Source organism: Cydia pomonella, chromosome 4 (genome assembly GCF_033807575.1).
Source record: "Cydia pomonella isolate Wapato2018A chromosome 4, ilCydPomo1, whole genome shotgun sequence".
Lineage (NCBI taxonomy): Eukaryota > Metazoa > Arthropoda > Insecta > Lepidoptera > Tortricidae > Cydia > Cydia pomonella.
In genome coordinates, this window is record NC_084706.1 from 17,097,910 (window position 1) to 17,117,332 (window position 19,423).

At 36.5% G+C, this 19,423-nt stretch overlaps 1 protein-coding gene across 2 annotated transcripts in view; it reads right to left on the minus strand.

The window, feature by feature from the left end:
• LOC133517187 (protein O-mannosyl-transferase Tmtc3) overlaps positions 1 to 18,378 on the minus strand; it is a 215,209-nt gene extending 196,831 nt beyond the window's left edge. The window contains exon 1 of one of the 2 annotated variants that reach the window (XM_061850389.1): positions 17,677 to 18,378. In XM_061850389.1, the coding sequence (XP_061706373.1) occupies positions 17,677 to 17,979 (303 nt within the window). In that variant the 5' untranslated portion in view covers positions 17,980 to 18,378. The remainder of the gene's footprint in view (positions 1 to 17,676) is intronic. The other variant, XM_061850388.1, reaches the window with a different exon arrangement.
• Between the last annotated feature and the right edge of the window lie 1,045 nt (positions 18,379 to 19,423).

Below are 19,423 nucleotides of genomic sequence, written 5' to 3' on the forward strand. Positions count from 1 at the left end.
GTGTTATACCAATTTAACTGGAGTCTAACTAAAATTCTATGAGAAACTTTATAAATCTTAAGCATATTTATATTATTCATTGTTTGCTGTCTCTGTCATTAGTAAAATGCTTTTTAGTGCCGCGCGGCAACAAAACAAAGGAATTATCCTACCTGAAGGGTTAGTTGTTCTATTTTTTTGCAGATGTGTTGAACTTATCACAAAGAGATAAGACCAAAAGTGCCAACGCATGTTGTAAAAACAAAACGTTCTATTGAATGAAACACCTGCACCTTGTTTATTATCCATGTCATGTATTTTGTTTTGCAGAGGATATGGCCATTTAAAATACTTAACCCCATTTTCTTATTACCCCGTTCGTGGTAGTTTCAGTAAGCATAACTATCTGTATACTTTTGTCTTAGTTAGATAATTATTTAGGTCGATAAAATATAAAATTATAAATTTAGATTTCATTGCTATAAAATGCATGTACCTACCTAACTTAACATACTCAAATTGTATAATGAGCATGATTACAATACAATAAAGAATAGGTTTACTTTCAGTATCAAAAACTACATCAATGAAGAAAGTGATATCAATGAAGTCTTTAGAGTACAGCTAAACATATGAATTATTAAAACAAAGTCTACGTACCTACTTATTATTAACATTACCAATCAATCCGATAAAACTGCAAAGTAATCGAATGTTATTAATCTCTCTTATAGCATAAATCTCTGCTACACGAAAATGAAGGGTCGAACCCGCGGGTAAAACGTTTCTGAATCCGGGTGGGTTTGTGTAGTTCGGGTTCTTAGTACCGCCGGGCTGAAGAACACGGGCGTCAGCGTGTAACACGTGTATCGGAAGGAATAAACACGGGCGTTACGGGCGTGCCAGCACGCACCTGCCCTGTGTGTGCGTTAAGCTTAAGTGATGTGTACAGGGTGATATACAAACACCGGATTGACTGGGGCAAAAGTGCACCAGTGCTAGTGATTAATTAAAAATCGACTAAATTTATCGACATCGTAAAAAACAATTTTATCCATCATTATCAAAATGATTAATGGCTAAGTTTGAATACATTTAATTGTGTGCAAACCTCTTTCATTTATACTTATCACAAGTATAAACAACCGATATCTAACATTGACGGTGTCGAGTCACATGTGACAAGTATTGAAATTTCATTGAATAATTAATTCAGTACAACAATATTATTTACCATTCCGATTAATTACGCCTACCTTTATGTTTTATTTAAGTCGGTTAAAAATGCCTCGCAAGAAAAAAACTCGTTCATTTTCATGGAAAACTGACCATTCAGATATAGAAGATAGAGATACGACACTTTTGCAAGAAATGTAAAATTCATATATCACGAAAAAAGTTTTCCGCATACCAAATCCTTTATAGTATTTTATGCAACGTTGTATAAGTGGGTCAAAAAAGGCGAGTGGCGAAACGAATACGCCATGAGTACGCCGAATACTATAAAGGATTTAGTATGCGGAAAAGAAATAGAACTGAGTTGTATAGAACAAATTTATCGACACTATAAATTGTTTGAATTTGCACCAATTACCACAGTTGACCTAGGAAGGTCATTCAGTTGGCTAAAATGGATATTGTCGCCCAGGCAACGAAGATTAAAGTCTGAAAATGTGGAAAAAATGTTGATTGTATATTATGACAATTATATAAAATATTAAAAAGGTTAATTGCTCTTAAAGTTTATTTATGTGTATGTCGTGTTCTTCTTAATTCACATTCTTAAAATTACACAACGGTTGTACGTCATTTTTATCGATATCAAGTAATAAAATTAATTTAATTTGTCCTCGCACTATTAAACGTCAGTTCGGATTTGCTCCCGCAATCCGGTGTTTGGACTGATATACAACATACTTAGAAAAAAAAAATTGAAAAACCATAACCCGAGGAGGGATCATTTGAGGACATCATCAAATGTAATGTATTATTAAATTATTATTTATTAATCATTAAGACTATAATTGATTTAATAGTTTAAGTTTTAGTTAACAACTGAAAATGGAATATGCATACGAATGACAAAATATTGAATCAACTTATTCTATTTGTTTGGTTACTTATGTAATATGTATGTTCTTCGTCAGTCAGTTCGGTTCCTATTTAAAGGTACGACGGTAAACCCCCTGACCAGATACCACAGATACTGATTAGATGATATTCTGTACTATAATTTAACAATAAAAAAAGTACAAGTCAACGACCTCGTTTTCGAAAAAAATGATAAAATGTAAAGAAGTAAATTTTTGAAGACAATTTTTCTTTTTGTTATTTATACTCGAGTAATTGTGGAAAATCCTCTATGATATTTATGCTTAAAATTTATGCTCTAATTCACAAGCTATCAAATGATATATTTTTTAAATGTGCGATAGGTAAATGGACAGACAATGGTACATTAACTAGTGTACAATAACATTAGGCAGTCGTGTTTGGTTGGCGTCATAAAACTTTGAAAGGGTGCATTTTTAAAATCGTTAGTAAAAATATAGGCATGGGGGTATTTGCCGAAAAAAAAAACATCGTTTTATACGCGGTTAACGGCTCCACTATACGTGTACAAACATATTGTATGTTATAGAACCAATCACTATAGTCGGTAAGTCCTGCAGTGTCAATTAGCTAGTAGGGGCTCAACTCGATGTGCTTTGGGGGTCCTCAATGCGCTTTAATCCCGGCCCCGAGGATGACATCACGAACGCCTGCCATTCATACTCTTAATTAATCCAGGTAAGTCTATGGAATAGACTATAATATCCAACAGTGAGTCAGCCACCGAATATCCATTGAGTTGTCACTTCTAAAGCTTCGTAATCTGAAATCACATCTCTCATCTGAACATCTTCATTAACTAGAAGTTCCGATTTTTAAAGCAATAGGTATCGTACTTATGTAGGTATAATTACAAGTTACGTATTAGGTACTTTTATAACTGTTGTTTGTTGACTTAGTTTATTGAAGTAACAGCTGACATCAAAGGAATACATATTGTGTAAAAGAAGTATAAATTCAAAATTTTGATTAGCCAGTAATATACAACATACTCCCCCGTAATCAAAATATGGTTATAAACATAAACCTATACCTTTTACACGATTCTGATGCCTCATCAGGGCTAATGGCTTGATGATCACACCAGCCCATATCTCTAAAGTAGAAGTATAGCAGGTATTAATATAAAATTGTCAGTTAAATAGGACATACGTTATAATAAAATAAAATATATCAACTATGTGCTTGGTTCTGTCGTGACGGACTGGATTCTAGGCCAAATTATGGGCAGACTGCGAATTATTAATAAACACAATAGTTGACTTACCAAAAGGGATATTAAAACATCAACCGCTTTAAGTACACAGCATCCTTCGCCGCACTGGACAAGCACACAACATCTGCTTCGATCGGTTAACAAGCAATTTCCACTTCTTATTCTCCCCCAAAATTGCGCCACCGGCCACAATGAAGAACAACCCGAACAATGAACGACGATGTACAGGACAATCGGCCCGATTTGCATCAACATAGCTAAATAGACATCCACCGCCTTTCCTGTAATGCCCAAATCAAAGTTCCTTTTAAGTACCGGAACACTCGCATTATGGAAATATAAAGCCACATAATCGACGACCAAAAAAAAAAAAGTATTAACGAAAGAAATAATATATTCAATCAATTTCTAACGATAAGATATACATACAAAGATTGTTTACATTACCTTCTTCGCAAATTAGCAACCCTTTTACCTTATGTTATGTCGTAAGGAAAATATGATAAATATTTACGACAAGTTGCATTTTTATACTCATAATACTTTAAAGTATATTTATCTCCAATAGGTTTTCAATTGATACGAAAACCTAAACTAAAATAATATTTATTACATTTTATTCGAATATGACATGACATAATACATGACATGACAATGTCATCGACATGGAAGGCGAGTATAATAAAACTCTTTTCCTACTCCTCTACTGTTATCTGTCATTTATGCATTCATTAACACGAATATAAGAACATCCATAAAAGGTTTCAAGAAAAGTCTATATTGTCTATTCCTCATAAAAGCTCTTGTGCTTTTATACGCTATAACGTTACTGCGATTAATGGCTACCAACCTAACAAAACCCAAACGAATACGGTTTTAAACTAAGTGCATTGATGCCAACTTACAAAATATTCATTTGGTTGCATAGTAAAAATAATTACTTCATAAGTCAGAAACACGCATGTGACACCCGTAATATAGCAACACCCATAGACTACGAAGACCGCTTAGCGTTGCTTGTTAGTCTCCGTAGGCTACGGTGGCCAAAATTGAGAAAAAACTGTCCAAAAAATTAATTTAGCAAGTAGCAAGTACCAGGGCCTCATGAGTTACGAGGAGGTGTCGCCGACCGGCCGGCCGCGGCCCGGGGCGGGCCGGGCGCGTAACAAGGTATGCTCGCGCGTCTTGGCTATATACTTTTGCTGTAATTTGTTTACCTAAATTAAGATTTATTTTTGTTGACTCGTAGGAAAAATATTGTATGCAACGTTGTATAAGTAGGTCAAAAAATTCTCGTGGCGTATTCCTTTACAATGTTCGCCTACGCCTTCGGCTCCGGCTCACATTGTAACTCACGCCACTCGCCTTTTTTGACCCTTCTTATACAACTGTTGCATAAAATACTATTAACAACCTTCTTAATGTAAAATACTCTGTTTAAAAGGAGTTTGACTAATAACTATGCGCGTGCAATATAAGATATCGGCTAACTATTTACACTTACAACGCACATTTTTCTTCTGCTTAACCCATGCACTAGTTAGGACCTTATTATGAGTCTTGTTAGCGGAAAAACATATTTCCTTGTCAGGCCGTGTCCGATTAACTTGATACCACCTACCTTTACTTTCTGCATTCACAGCCTGTGTTGAATAGCATTCATCCAAAGACTGAGAGGATGAAGTCTGCATACATACACAATTGGCAACAGATTTAGGGTTTCTGGATCTCAAATTGTACCTAGATTCTGCAACTACATTCTTAGATTCTAATCTATTTGAAGAATGGGCAGTCATGGGTACTTTGTTATCGACAACAATGCTTGACACAGGTGCTAGTTCTTTAGAACTACATAAAGAGTTCACTCGTGAACAGAGAAGAGGTATAAGTGCTGGTTCGGATAAAAGAACACCACGCTTATCATTAATACCTTTCAAATCTTGAAAATTATTTTCAAAGAAAGTCACATCTCTACTCTTCACAACTTTACTGGGATGTCTAATGTCCCTAAAATAATAACAACGCGGATCTTCTGAGTATCCGACGAAAATGTGTCCGGACGCTTTCATGTCCAATTTCGTCCGATGACATTCGGGGACATGAATCAAAGCTCTACATCCAAAAACACGTAAATGAGACAGATTTGGTATCTTACCATACCACTTCTCGTACGCCGTCTTGCCTTCGAGAGCACGATGGGGCGATCTATTTTTGAGGTACACCGCCATCTCTACAGCATCTTGCCAATAGGCCGAAGAAAGTCCGCTACAGGAAAGAATTGACCTGGTTTTCTCCATAATCGAGAGACTAGTTCTTTCAGCGACATCTTTATATTCTGAACCTCGGGGAACTGATGTTTGGTATTGAATTCCTTCACTCTGTAAATAGTTTAAAAATTCACCATTAATGCAATTGTCCCTATTAATATTCAGCGCCTTAATATTTGCTCCCGTTTTCCTCTCTATTAAGGACTGGAAAACACAAAACTTGTTCTTTATTTCCGCTTTTGAAGTAATAAAGTAAACAAAAGTCATACGAGAAAAATCATCTACAAAAAATATAATATACTTATTGCCTTGAAATGACGATTCAGGCATGGGACCATAGACGTATAAATGAATAGTTTCTAAAACTGAGGTTGACTTTTTATGTGAAAACATCTTAAAGTGTTTCCGACTTTGCTTACCTTCGATGCAAGAGATGCATGGTTCCTTGTCTACCGCTGTATAGTCAACGCCTAATGCATGACCCTTCTTTAGTTGATCCATTCCAATGCGGCACAGGTGACATAAACGTCTATGCCAAAGCTTGAAGCTAGAAACATCGGAGTGTGTCTCAAGTGCGGATAATTGACGTTGTGGGTTGACTGTACTGTCTAAGGAATGCAGTCCACCACAAACAGAACCATGTAAACCTACATCATCTTTACAAGAAAAAACATCAAAATCATAAAAGTTACATCCAGTTTTATCAAAAACTACGCTACAGCCTTTTTCAACCGCCTTCTTGACTGAAATAAGATTAGACTTTAAGTTCGGTACGTGATCCACATCCGTAATCTTCTTTATATCAGTATTGTGACCGCAACTGGTAATAGAAATATCTCTGGCATCTTTGCTGCGCAATACTTCACCATTTGCAAGGGGCACGGTCCCAGTTGATGAACCTCTTACATTATCCATCCGATCTACTCTTGACGACAAATACGCCGAAGCACAAAAGAATTTGTCATGCTCAGAGCCTTCATTAACATTCAGCGCACACAGAGAATTCTGATGATTAACGGGTTTTCTCTTCTTATCCTTCTTATGGGGACAATCTGGCAGCTTATGTCCTGGCTCCATACAACCATAACAGACTACCGGCTTCCTTTGTTTGGATTGTGGTTTGATCGGGTTAATTCGGGTTCGAAGAGCAGTACTAGGGCTATCTAAGGCTGGCTTATTCAATTCATTTAATAGCTTCGTCTTAATTAGGTCTACAGTAATGTCTATATTCGAGTTTTCTAAAGCCATTACTAAAGGTGCATATTGAGGACTTAAGCCTCCAAGAAGAATTGCAGCTATTGAAGCATCTTCCATAGTTTTGCCTATATCGGCTAAATCTTGTACAGTTGACATGACAGCATTTATGTAAGTCTCAATATTGGAGTCAAAATCATCAAGGCAGTACCTGTACAACATAAGGTGACAGTCCATTTCTGACCGCAGCTGCACTACTGCTCCGACATTACTGCAGCGGCCTGAACGCGTCGGTGTTATTGTCAATTTCCATAGTAAAATCAATGACGGTACCGACTGCACGTAATATGGTAATTTTAACGTATTTCCGACCGCAGCTGCACTACTGCTCCGACATTACTGCAGCGGCCTGAATGCGTCAGTGTTATTGTCAAATTCCATAGTAAAATGATGACAAGACCGACTGCACGTAGCATGGTGATTTTTAGTGTTTGGTGTACATACGACCGCAACTGCGAACCGCACGTCAAATCTTTACAGAAATGTCTTTGGTCACAGATATTAGTAGCTCTAAGCAAAGAGGATATAACCACTACAATATAAGGAGTTTATTACACCCGCGGATAAACAACCCCGATAGTTTCTGTGTTTCGCGGTAGTTCCTCTGTATCTTGGCGTTGCTCTTATTGTTTTTTTTTAATGTTTCCTGATAAATTCATTAAATAAACAGTTCTTTCCTTTTTTCGTAGTTTTCCGAGAACAGCTATAAGCTCGAAAGGGCAAGTACGATAGAGAGGCAAATATACGATTTTCAAATTAAGATTTTCATGGTAGGCAATAAGTAGATAGTAGCTATGTATGTATGTATATATAAATTATTTACAAACTAATAATAGTGAAAAAACTGGAAAACTAGTTCGCCTTTGTATTAATGATGAGTGTTTTTTTCCTGTTTTGTGTTCATTTTTGTACAATAAAAAGTTTTACTACTACTACCTACTACTAAATTACAGGACGCACTTATGTGTTAGAATAAGATCGATGTAGGTATGCTAACCATTATCGTACAATCATGTACACATAGCATAAAAATGTGACAACATAATATTTCTATGATGATTCTAAGACTGAAGTCTGAACGGAGTGGTCGTATGCAATTTCCTCTCTCTTTCCTCTTTCTCTCTTTTTCCAAATATGACTGAGAAAATGTTTCGAATGAAATAGCTTACTCTGTATCCTCTATATTTGTGTTAGGATACTACGAAACCACAGTAGATTACATTTTTTAGTGGCAACAATGGTCGCGCACTGTGCGGCTTAAGAGGAATTTCCTCCCGCGGGCGCTCCGGCTTTAGTATGAGCTCCCTGCCGATGTTTTTCTGAAGGTCTACAGTAGGGGTTCTTGAAAAAAGAAGTGTACAGGTTTTTAAAGGGTCGGCAACGCGCATGTATCACTTCTGGAGTTGGAGGCGTGCTTAGGAGTTTCAGTGATGCTTATATTTAACAGGATTAATTAGGTACTGAATTCTCGCTGACAGTACCGTGGCACAGTGAATTTGGCGTGATAAAATGTGAAAGTGTCGTAATATCATATTATACACACCGTGGGTTGGTAAAATCCGACAGATCTACACCACGCATTCCTGAGGATCAAAAAATGTTTAATAAAATTCGAAAAAAAAATGTTCTGTTTTTTTTTTAGCCGATTTAAAAGTCATTTTCTGCACACAGCACGTTATTTCTTTCTACATCTTGGCGAAAAAAAAAAACATTACAACGAAGAAGTAAAGTTTTCTTAATTCATCTATAGATCAAAATTGCGAGTGTTATTTTTAGTTGAGTAATGTTTGTCAGAAGGTATGGACTAAACCAAGTCACATAGAGGCAGCGCCGCAGCGAAAAAGGCGTTTTTCACAAAGTAATTGCAGAAACAAATTTTCGCAAGAATTGCCATTATCTCTGAAAGAAGACCGATTACAGAAAATTTGTATGATATTTTAGCCTCTAAATGCGATTAAGAATACAACTTTAAATCTATCAGGTTTTACCAGCCCACGGTGTATAATATCGTGATACTTTCTCACTTTGTCATTTCAAAGCCATTTCTGAGATATAAGAAGCAATAATTCAGTTGTATTACCTAGAAATACAAAAGGCAAAGTTGTTGTTTAACACCTCATGGTAGCATATGGATACTCAAACGTAAGAAAAATTACAAAATTTAACCACAAGAGAAGCGACAGCGGTTTTAATAGTACATTACGATACAAGTGCGAAAAATAGGAAATTCGAAACGAGTGGCGATAAATTAAAACACGACCGAAGGGAGTGTTTTAAATCGACACGAGTTGCGAATTACCTATTCGCACATGTATCGTACAACGTTTTACAGTACATATGGCCCTTTAAATGTTCGACACAGTAACGTAATATGCTACTTCTCGCACTAGTGCTATAAAGTAGCCCCATATGTACTGTAAAATAAAATTGTATTGACAGTTGCGAGGACTTCAAGGCATGAGGGTTAAACAAACTTTGCTACAGAGCGCAACACGAATTTATTTTATCACACCATCACGAGGAAAATATTTATTATTCCAATTAATTTATTAAATATTCTTTCTATCAGCCCCTTGGCTAACGTAAATAGCTTTCTTCATAAAGGATTTCTTGTCTCGCCCATCAAGTTTTATATGGTCTAGTCATAAACTGTATCTGCCACGACCACGAGTGCCGTCGCCCATGGACACCTGCAACACAAGAGCGATTATAAGATTTAAATTTGTGCTTTAGTTTGAAATAGGAAACTGGACAATATTAAGTGTAAATTGCGTAATTATAGCTCTTACAAATCAATTTATTCGTTTATTCTTTACTTTTAGGTAACTAATGAAAGATTGGTTTAATATGAAAACTCAGAAAGATAAATCTGTAATATTTTGCTAACACTGAAAGACTGCATTGGAGAATTTATTTTGTCGCATCGCCATCTCCGAAACCCACGAATCCCTTTGCAAAAATAAAGTAAACCCGGGATAAAAGAGCCTACCTAGCTTTTTGAGGGGACGTTTATCGCAGACTTCTACATCCAGGCGGTACTTGGCCACCAAAAACGTGCAGACACCACCGGCTGGATTTGGCTGGATCACGTGATGCAAGTGGATCAAGTGCGCATACCGTATCCATCACGAGCAACATGAGTCCCGCTCTCGTCGGGTTGCTGTGTGCGGTGGTCACGCATTTAGTCAAGAGGATGGGGAAGATAATTTCAAAATGTTAACTTACCTTAAGTGAAGAAATATTTCTCCTCTGAATTCATTTAATTCGAGTAATTTGGTTGTATTTCTTCCATTTAAAGTTAAATTGTTATTCATTTAATCGGCAAACAAACGATCACCAACAATATCTGGTTTTTTAATAATATTGCGTAGCTGCCTTCGACTGAATGTGACTTTTGGAGAAAGGCAAACTGTTTTTCGTTTTCGTGTACCATGTAGCATTATCGTCACTTACTTCTTCTCGTAAAAAATACAAATAAGTAAATTAGTAATTTTATTTATACGTCTGACAGTGACATTATTCATTGACTTTGACAATCAACTGACGAACGCTGCCGCGACTGCACGCCGCAAGCAGCAGCAGTCGGCCGCTGCAGTAATGTCGCACCAGTAATGTCGCAACGGTAGTGCAGCTGCAGTTGGAAATGGACTGTCACCTTTCCGTTCGAGGCTTATACGCCGCCCTAAGCCTTTGTTCTCGTAAGCGGACGACAGGGCATCCCAAGCTTCTTTGGCTGTTTTACATGATTTTACATGGATAATAGCCATATCATCTACAGTGAGACATATTTTTGATAACGCCTTTTGATCGTTACGCAACTTATTCTCAGCCGAGATATCGCTACATGCAGGGTATCCGACGACGGTCTCCCATAGTTCCTCATGTATAAGGTACATACGCATTTTAAACTTCCATGATGAATATCCATAGATATAAGAAGTAAGGACATTTATAAAGAAACATAATTTCAACGAGTCTCGCTGTCTCCAACCGTCCCCCACCACATCATTAAAGGCGTGGCCAGACAACCAACTCACGCGCTGTGATTGGCCAAACCGCGCGGTGTAGGAGCCTAGAGCGGCGGCACTAGAGTGAGGACAATTCGATAGAGCTATCGATATTTTACATGTTCTGAACATGACCTTAAAATTTTGACATTTTTGTTTTAAGTAATAATTGCCATAGACTTAATTTATATTCCTTTAAATTTTTGACCTTATTTACGAGCTAAGAATTTTAAGGTACGTGTAAGGTATATTAGTTGATCCATAAGTTCTCTCACAAAGATTTTTACTGATAAAATGTAATACAAAGCTTTTAATAAATAAATAAAAACATGTACCATGATGCGAAAGCTTGTTTATGCTTAACTAATCAAATTGGTTTAAATTTTAGTCATTATTTGATGTAATGTTTGTTTAAATTGTTTACTTTGGGATTGTCGTTAGACGCGAGCGCTTCATTAAAAAAATAGTTTCAGTTTATTATAGCATATTTCGTCACCAATTGAAAGCAATTCTAGCATGTTACATAGAGTTATGAAGAACTGCGAAAGCAAGTCATAGTAAATTATATTGTAAGTATAATGCACCATTAAATAAGCTTTTAAATCATATGTACGAATAATAAGGAAAGAGTAATCATAATTATCAGTAAAAATCTTTCTGCTAGAACTTTTGGATCGACTAAGTATACAATATACTATTATTTTAAACACATTTATATTCTATCGTTATATAAATGAGGCGAAGTGTAACTGGAAACATTTTTCTTGAAAATGATCCGAACAAATAACACTTTTCTCGCTCGTAAACCAGTTAGGGCCCTCTACTACCTGTAGCATCTATCCATTTTTCTTTAATACTGGGATTTTTCGGAAAACTGAAAAAAATTGCAATCATGAAAATATTTGATTATACCTAGTGCAGTTATTCGAATCGTTGCTAAGAACCTGAATAAAATATACTTATAGGTATAAACTATAATGTTATAAATAAATTGTACTTAATTAAATCAGTTTATTTTTTGGCTTACTTATTCGATTTTTAATCCAAATTAATAAGTATTAAATTAAACATTAGGTGCATATAAAATAATTGTAAAATTTTACTTGAAAAATAATTACTTTCATACACACTATATCCAAACATTTTTATCGATAACGCTCAAAGATCAATTATATGCACGAGCACCACTCTACTTCGCGGCGTCAATGAAGGGAGCCGTTGGCGGTCGTACCAAGAAACAATAATGCCCCTGTGAATATCGTTAGCGGTTTAATGCATTGCGCCGTTGCTAAGGACACTACAAATAGTTTTCCATGCCAAAGCGTCAATGTAGGATGCATAGACAAATTGCCACTCGTTTGTATGACAACATGGTCTGACTCAGAAAAATCATAGGTCACTGGATTTATTTGTTAAAATGTGTGGTTTTATTGACTAATACGTGAAAAAAAATGTACTCACATGTGGTATGTAACTCCATGATCCTTATAGTTTTTGGATGCACTCCTATTTCGACACAAAATAACGCTATAATTCGGCATTTCAATAAAATTGACGCGCACATTGTTCAATGACAGCTAATTTGCTACTGTCTTGCGGCGGGCCGGTATGGCCACGATGTGGCCATGTCGCGGCGACACGCGCCACGCCTCCGTCAGCCATCTAGTACTTTCTATGATCTGAGTGAATATCCCTCTCTATTTATTAGCGGTTTTATTGCACCAAGAAAATTATTTGACATGGTACAGCTGTTCAAATGTCACAAAGAAAAAATATCGAAAATTGTGAACTGTTACATTTTCACGGATTTTCACAAACTATACACGCACATTATTGTAAAAACTTGGCGGTTCACTTTTTATGCTGAAATACGCAGTTTTAAACGTGTAAATATATTTAAAACATAAATTCGTGCTGATAACGAATGTTGTTTGTTGACTTAGTTTATTGAAGTAACAGCTGACATCAAAGGAATACATATTGTGTAAAAGAAGTATAAATTCAAAAGTTTGATTAGCCAGTAATATACAACAATAACTACTTAACATTTCTTGTAACTTATTAAATATTTATAAAAACCGGACAAGTGCGAGTCGGACTCGCCCACCGAGGGTTCCCTCGCTACAAATGTTTTTACAAGAGTTTTTAGATTTTTCCCTGTACTTGTAGTATAAGACGATATTACTTGCCAAATTTCATACTTCCAGGTCAACGTAAAGTACCTACCCTATAATTTTGATTCCCTTGAGTGTCCTTTTTACGTTAACTTAGAAGTTTGATTTATTTCAGCTACGAGGGACTATAGACCTGAGTATAGAGTTATTTCAAATCGATTCCTCTACGCGTTCGCGAGATAAAGGGTCTTGACCGACAGACGGGCAACAAAGAAAACCTATAAAAGTTCCGTTTCCTGCTTTTGAGGTACGGAACCCTTAAAAAAAATCTTAATTGGGAATCACCTTCTGTGAATCGATTATTAAGTCGTTATAAATTAAAATATAGGTGCCTAATTTCTCGATAACAATTAAGATCAATAAGCAGCTGTCTAGTGGGAATCACGTCATATATAGGTGTTTCAACTTCAGGCCTGTCGCACTGATACCAATAGTCTCCAAGGTCTTCGAAAAATTGCTAAGTAAGAGAATTATGAATCACCTTGTAGACAATGACATCCTGAACAAGCACCAGTATGCGTACCAAGCGGGGCGGTCGACGGACAGCGCGGCGAGTGACTTGAAGGCGCGGGTGCTCGCCCACCTCGACGGCGAGCGGCAGGTCGCGGCGGTCTTCTGCGACCTGTCGCGCGCTTTCGAGATGGTCGATCACCAGCTCCTTCTACAAAAAGTGTGGTGCTACGGAGTGGGGGGTAGCTTTCACAAGTTAATCGCATCGTTCTTAAAAAACCGAGTGCAGCGCGCCCATGTGTTGAACGCCATGTCCAGTCTGGATCCCATAGGTGAGTGTGCCGTACCCCAGGGATCCACGATTGGGAATTAACTATTTTTGTTGTTAGTCAATGACATCACAGCTGCAAGCTCTGATGCTGAATACGTAACTTACGCAGATGACACTTGCATAATAGTCAGCGATAATAGTACTTAAAATCTTAGGCTGAAACTGACTCATGTTATGACCCAGATATCAAAGTGGTTCCGTGCGAACGGTATGCTCTTAAATGTGGAGAAAACTAACTTGATTCATTTCCAACTTCGAAAATCTCATACACAATTAAAAATAAGTATTGATAACACCCCAATACCCCAAGTCGACCAAACAAAATACTTAGGCTTCATGATCGATTCTGGTCTAACATGGTCAGCTCACATAGACATTACGTGCGATAAGTTATCATCAGCAGCATTTGCACTATTGAGACTGGCCCCGACACTTTCAGACGAAAATATGAAAAAAGCATACTACGGGTATTTTCACTCGATACTGATTTATGGTGTAGCCCTCTGGGCGTCAGCGGCTGATCGTGAGCGAGTGTTTAAATTACAAAAGCGAGCAATACGAATAATCGCGAGGAAACCTTACGATCATCCAGCACATGCTTTATTCATTGAACATAAAATCTTAACATTACCTAGTGTCTACATTTTAGAAGCGTGTAAGAACATAAGAAACAATCTCAGCTCGTATAAAACTCGTGAGCAGCAGTCCGGCAGAAGCACGCGCGGTGGAGGTCTTCTTCTGGTCCCACCCCATAATACCGCTAAAGCCAAGAAAGCCGTCAATGTGTTCGGGGCCAAACTATTCAACGCATTACCGGCCGACTTAAGAGGTGCCCCTAGTGACGTCACATTTTCCAATCAACTAAAAAAATATTATTAGACATGGCCTGTTACTCCATTGACGAATTCTTCGACAAGGTGTCATTGATGCAAACATAATGCAAATATATAGTCTAAGTGTGTTTACCTGTTTACAGTATTTTAATTGAGAATGTTATTTTATTTTTATTTGAGAAATTATTTATGTACCAAATTATTTTAATCTTAATATTAAGTCATTATTTATTGTATTTTTCTAATGTATTCATTGCTGACATTTGATTTATAATTATAATTGACATTTTTTTATTGATTTAATTTTACAATTTACATTTAGTTAAATGTAATACGATTGTGTAAGTATTTTGGACGTGTAATTACTTTTATCAATAAATATATGAATATGAATATGAATTTCTGCCTTGAAACATGTATTGTACCTCTAATTATTACTACAAGTCTCAGAAATCATGCTACCGCCATACAATTGAAGTTCCGCTCTCATTCTAAGCAACAATTGTATGAGAGCGGCTTTTCGGCGGCAGGTTCGTGTAACTCTTAGAGGTTACTCGACCGCAATGAAAATGCGAATTAAACAAAACTGAGAGATGGTTTTATAAGTGATTTACCTATTTCTGGTGGTGTTTTTAAAAGTACCTACTTGTTTCGACGTTCTAAACGTAAAAAAAAATCATCATCTAGAGGAATTCACGCCTGGGCTTAAAACAATATGAGCGCATTGTTGGGAAATCAGTGCAATTGAACCTCGGCTTACTTCTATTCAGATTTTGATTTGTGATAGGTTAAGGCTTTTTTAAATGTACATACCTAATAAAACCCATACTGGGGATTTTCTTAAGCATATATATATATGACCTTTTATATTTTTTAATTTTATTTCAGGCGTTCAATTTTTTCGATATTATAAGTGGGGCTTTTAAAGACGATTTCTGGGGTTAATTGGTTTCAAGTACCAAATACCCACCTTGTAAACATTTCTTGTAAACATTTCTATTTAGGTTGTCCATGCTTTATTTTTAACAGGACGGTGCTGCAAAATAAAGATAACCGTAAAAATCTGCCCTACATGTCTTGTTTTCAGAGGACTTTAACAAAAAGTAAATTTGCGAACGATAGGACTGTTATTAACACTGCTATTCCTACCTGTTATTATTTAAGAACCATATAGATTTACCAAAAATACTTTAATATTTTTTTATACAGATTATAGATACAGGAAAAGAAAAATATTCTATCTTGATTATACTAAAAAATATATTCAGATCTTCATGTTTTTTCTTTTTTTAATTGATTTACTGGTGTCAAAAACGTTAATTTTATATAATTATAAAAGCGCACATTTTGCGATACGTAAACATGTGATTGTAGTGAAATTAAAGGTATTTTCTGTAAAATACTGTTCTGTTTTTGTTTTAACTGTTTAAAAACAGGTTTTCGGAAATCTTCTTTGGTGTACATAACTTTGTTATTTTTTATGTCAAAAAAATTATGACTACCCACCCTGTTTAAAATTTTAAATTCCTTAGGTGGTTGTTTCTTAAGCGTCTCAAATAGGTCTAGTCACGTTTAAAACCAAACAAGCAAAATTCAGTCCAAACCAGTGTGAGACTCATCGATTTCCATAAAGCCCCAACCCCAAAGTATTTAGGAACACTTCTTTAGAAAATTATTACTCGTTCTGCTTTAACAATTCTAGCACGTGTAGTACAGTAAGCATCAAAAGTAGCGGATCAAATAACGCTTCATAAGTATCTACCATTCTGTAACGGCTTAACAAAAAGCGGCCAAGTGCGAGTCGGACTCGCCCATGAAGGGTTCCGTACCATTTATGACGTATTAAAAAAAACTACTTACTAGATCTGGTTCAAACCAATTTTCGTTGGAAGTTTGCATGGTAATGTATATCATTTTTTTTTTTAGATTTTTCATTCTGTTATTTTAGAAGTTACGGGGGGGGGGGGGGGGGGGGGACACACATTTTTTCACTTTGGAGTATGGAGAACCCCCAAAATTTATTGTTTTTTTTTCTATTTTTGTGTAAACATCATAATGCGGTTCATAGAATACATCTACTTACCAAGTTTGAACAGTATAGCTTTTATAGTTTCGGAATAAAGTGGCTGTGACAGAATCGGACAGACGGACGGACATGACGAATCTATAAGGGTTCCGTTTTTTGCCATTTGGCTACGGAACCCTAAAAAGTGATGTCTTTAATATAGAACAACGAAGACTGTAAAAGATATACTTTAGAACGTGAATTTTAGAAATTTATCTATATTTGGAAAAGTTATCCGGAGTGTCAGATGCTTTTGGCGCGTTGTTTCATCCGCTACTTTTGATGCTGACTGTACGTACATACGATGATGAAGAAAGATGCATTTTATGCCTAAAAACATATAAAACATTTATTATTGATATAAAATATGGAGTTATTGATATTTTACTCCAAAAATTGTACCGAATAAGGTTGGTAAGAATATTTTATTTTTTATTTTTTGGACTTCTGGTTCAAAATCTAATTAGATATAACGGAGGCACATTTTAAACAATTTTTTTTTCGGTTGTTTTTAAAAATGTTGGTAATATGCCATACGTTGATATAATTATTTGCCAAAATCACAATAAATAATCTATATTTTTTATTAGGTACCCACATGTATGGACTATAGAGTGTCCCCTCAAAAACTGTTTTTCTAGAAATTAGAAATTTAACTAAAAATACATCTATAATTTTAATTTAACTAAAATATGTACCCATTATTAATTTTCGAGTAATATGGTTACTCATAGACGGACAGAAGACAGGACACTATAAATAAAAATATCGTTTTTGTCAACTTTATGACAACTCGGCTGGTATTCGTATGTTTGAAAACAGTCAAATATATTATAAACTGTGCCAAATTCAATGCATCAGGTGGTGGTAGTAATTGCGAATCGCGATTAATGACAATTATTAATCATGGGATACTTAGCAGTTTATGATTTATATAAGTGAATCTTTGCATGATTTAACATTGATGTCGAATTAATCAAAAACTTACCTTATGTATGGGTGTTCCCCAAAAGTCGTTCAGGAAAATGTTAGAGATTGGTGTCTGAGGTCTCAAGTCTCTATTTTCTTTTATAGCATTGATATCATCGAATACGAAACCGCAGTAGAGGCAGTTGTGGTAGACGACGATGCAGGTGAGGATTAGCACGGCGCCGAGCCCTCGGCGTGGGGTCTTCGGCTTGCTGTCTGGCACCGGGGTCGAGCTCACCAGCCGCCGCCGGCTGCGCCCGTTCTTCGTGCGGACCGTCGACACCACTCCGCCGAACCGACACACTCCACTCACGCGGTTCATCGTGAATCACTTTGACATCTTATATTTAGTAATTCCTCCACGACACGGCAGCATCAGAGCCTACCATAGTCCATCGAACCGAAGCTTAAACGTTCGCAGGACCGCGGCACTTAAGGTACGGATTGGCAAAACACGATCACAAACGAAAACGAGTCTGTTTATACGGGAATTCCGAATGAAAACGCTGAATATTACCCGATCTAATTTAACGGGCACTTTAAACGTGCTACATAATTAAAGTTTACGATGTCGCGGTGCACATGTGAAACTGACTGTCGGAATAATTGACTTTGACATTCAAGTGATAGCAACAACGCGACCGACAAGAATACGCTCATTCGCCCGGCCGCTTCGCCGACGACTGCCGAAGTGCCGAAGGGTGACGAGCGAATGCTGCGACGAGTCACGTGACCAGTCGTTTTACTGCGGGTCGTTTTGAGATGGCGCATGCGTCTCGCGAACTCTGTGAACTCTGTTGGCCGTGCCTGGCTGGCGGCAAAATTATCGCAAGAACAATAACGAGTTCGACCCCTTAATAGAAATTTGAAGAGTGTTATTTAATGTATCTTTTTTAATATAGTTGCAGCTAATTTACGTAGCTGTTCAGCGTTCGCTAGGTTGTGTTGCTTTTTTGCGAAGTGCTTTTTACATTTCCAACTTTTTTTAATTTATTTCTGACCGTAATCCAAACGCCTACACCAAAGAATTTGGATGTCCAAAAACTTTATATGTTATTTTATTTCGTCATTACACGTTTATTACGTCCAAAAAATATTATTACACGATAAATTAAATATTTATTTGTCATTATATGTATAAATAAATTGTTATTTGGCTACTTGACTGTTTTTTTGTAAATAATGTCAAACGATCTTGATCTTCCTGAGGATCAATTGTCTATATAGGACTCATGGCATTTAAGAAACACAAAGGTCAGAAATGAGAGTTAAAGTCTGACGCTCGCACTCAGAGACTTGTCATACGCTTCGCTTGACAGACAGATGAAGTGTGCGAAAGGGAAGCCATCACGTATATGAACAAGCCGCGAGTGTGAAAGAGGCAGACTACATATGAGAAAACGTAACCATTTTTTAGGGTTCCGTAGCCAAATGGCAAAAAACGGAACCCTTATAGATTCGTCATGTCCGTCTGTCTGTCCGATTCTGTCACAGCCACTTTTTTCCGAAACTATAAAAGCTATACTGTTCAAACTTGGTAAGTATAGTAGATGTATTCTATGAACCGCATTATGATGTTCACACAAAAATAGAAAAAAAACAATAAATTTTGGGGGTTCCCCATACTTAGAACTGAAACTCAAAAAGTCTTTTTTCATCAAACTCATACGTGTGGGGTATCTATGGATAGGTCTTTAAAAATGATATTGAGGTTTCTAATATCATTTTTTTCTAAACTGAAAAGTTTGCGCGAGAGACACTTCCAA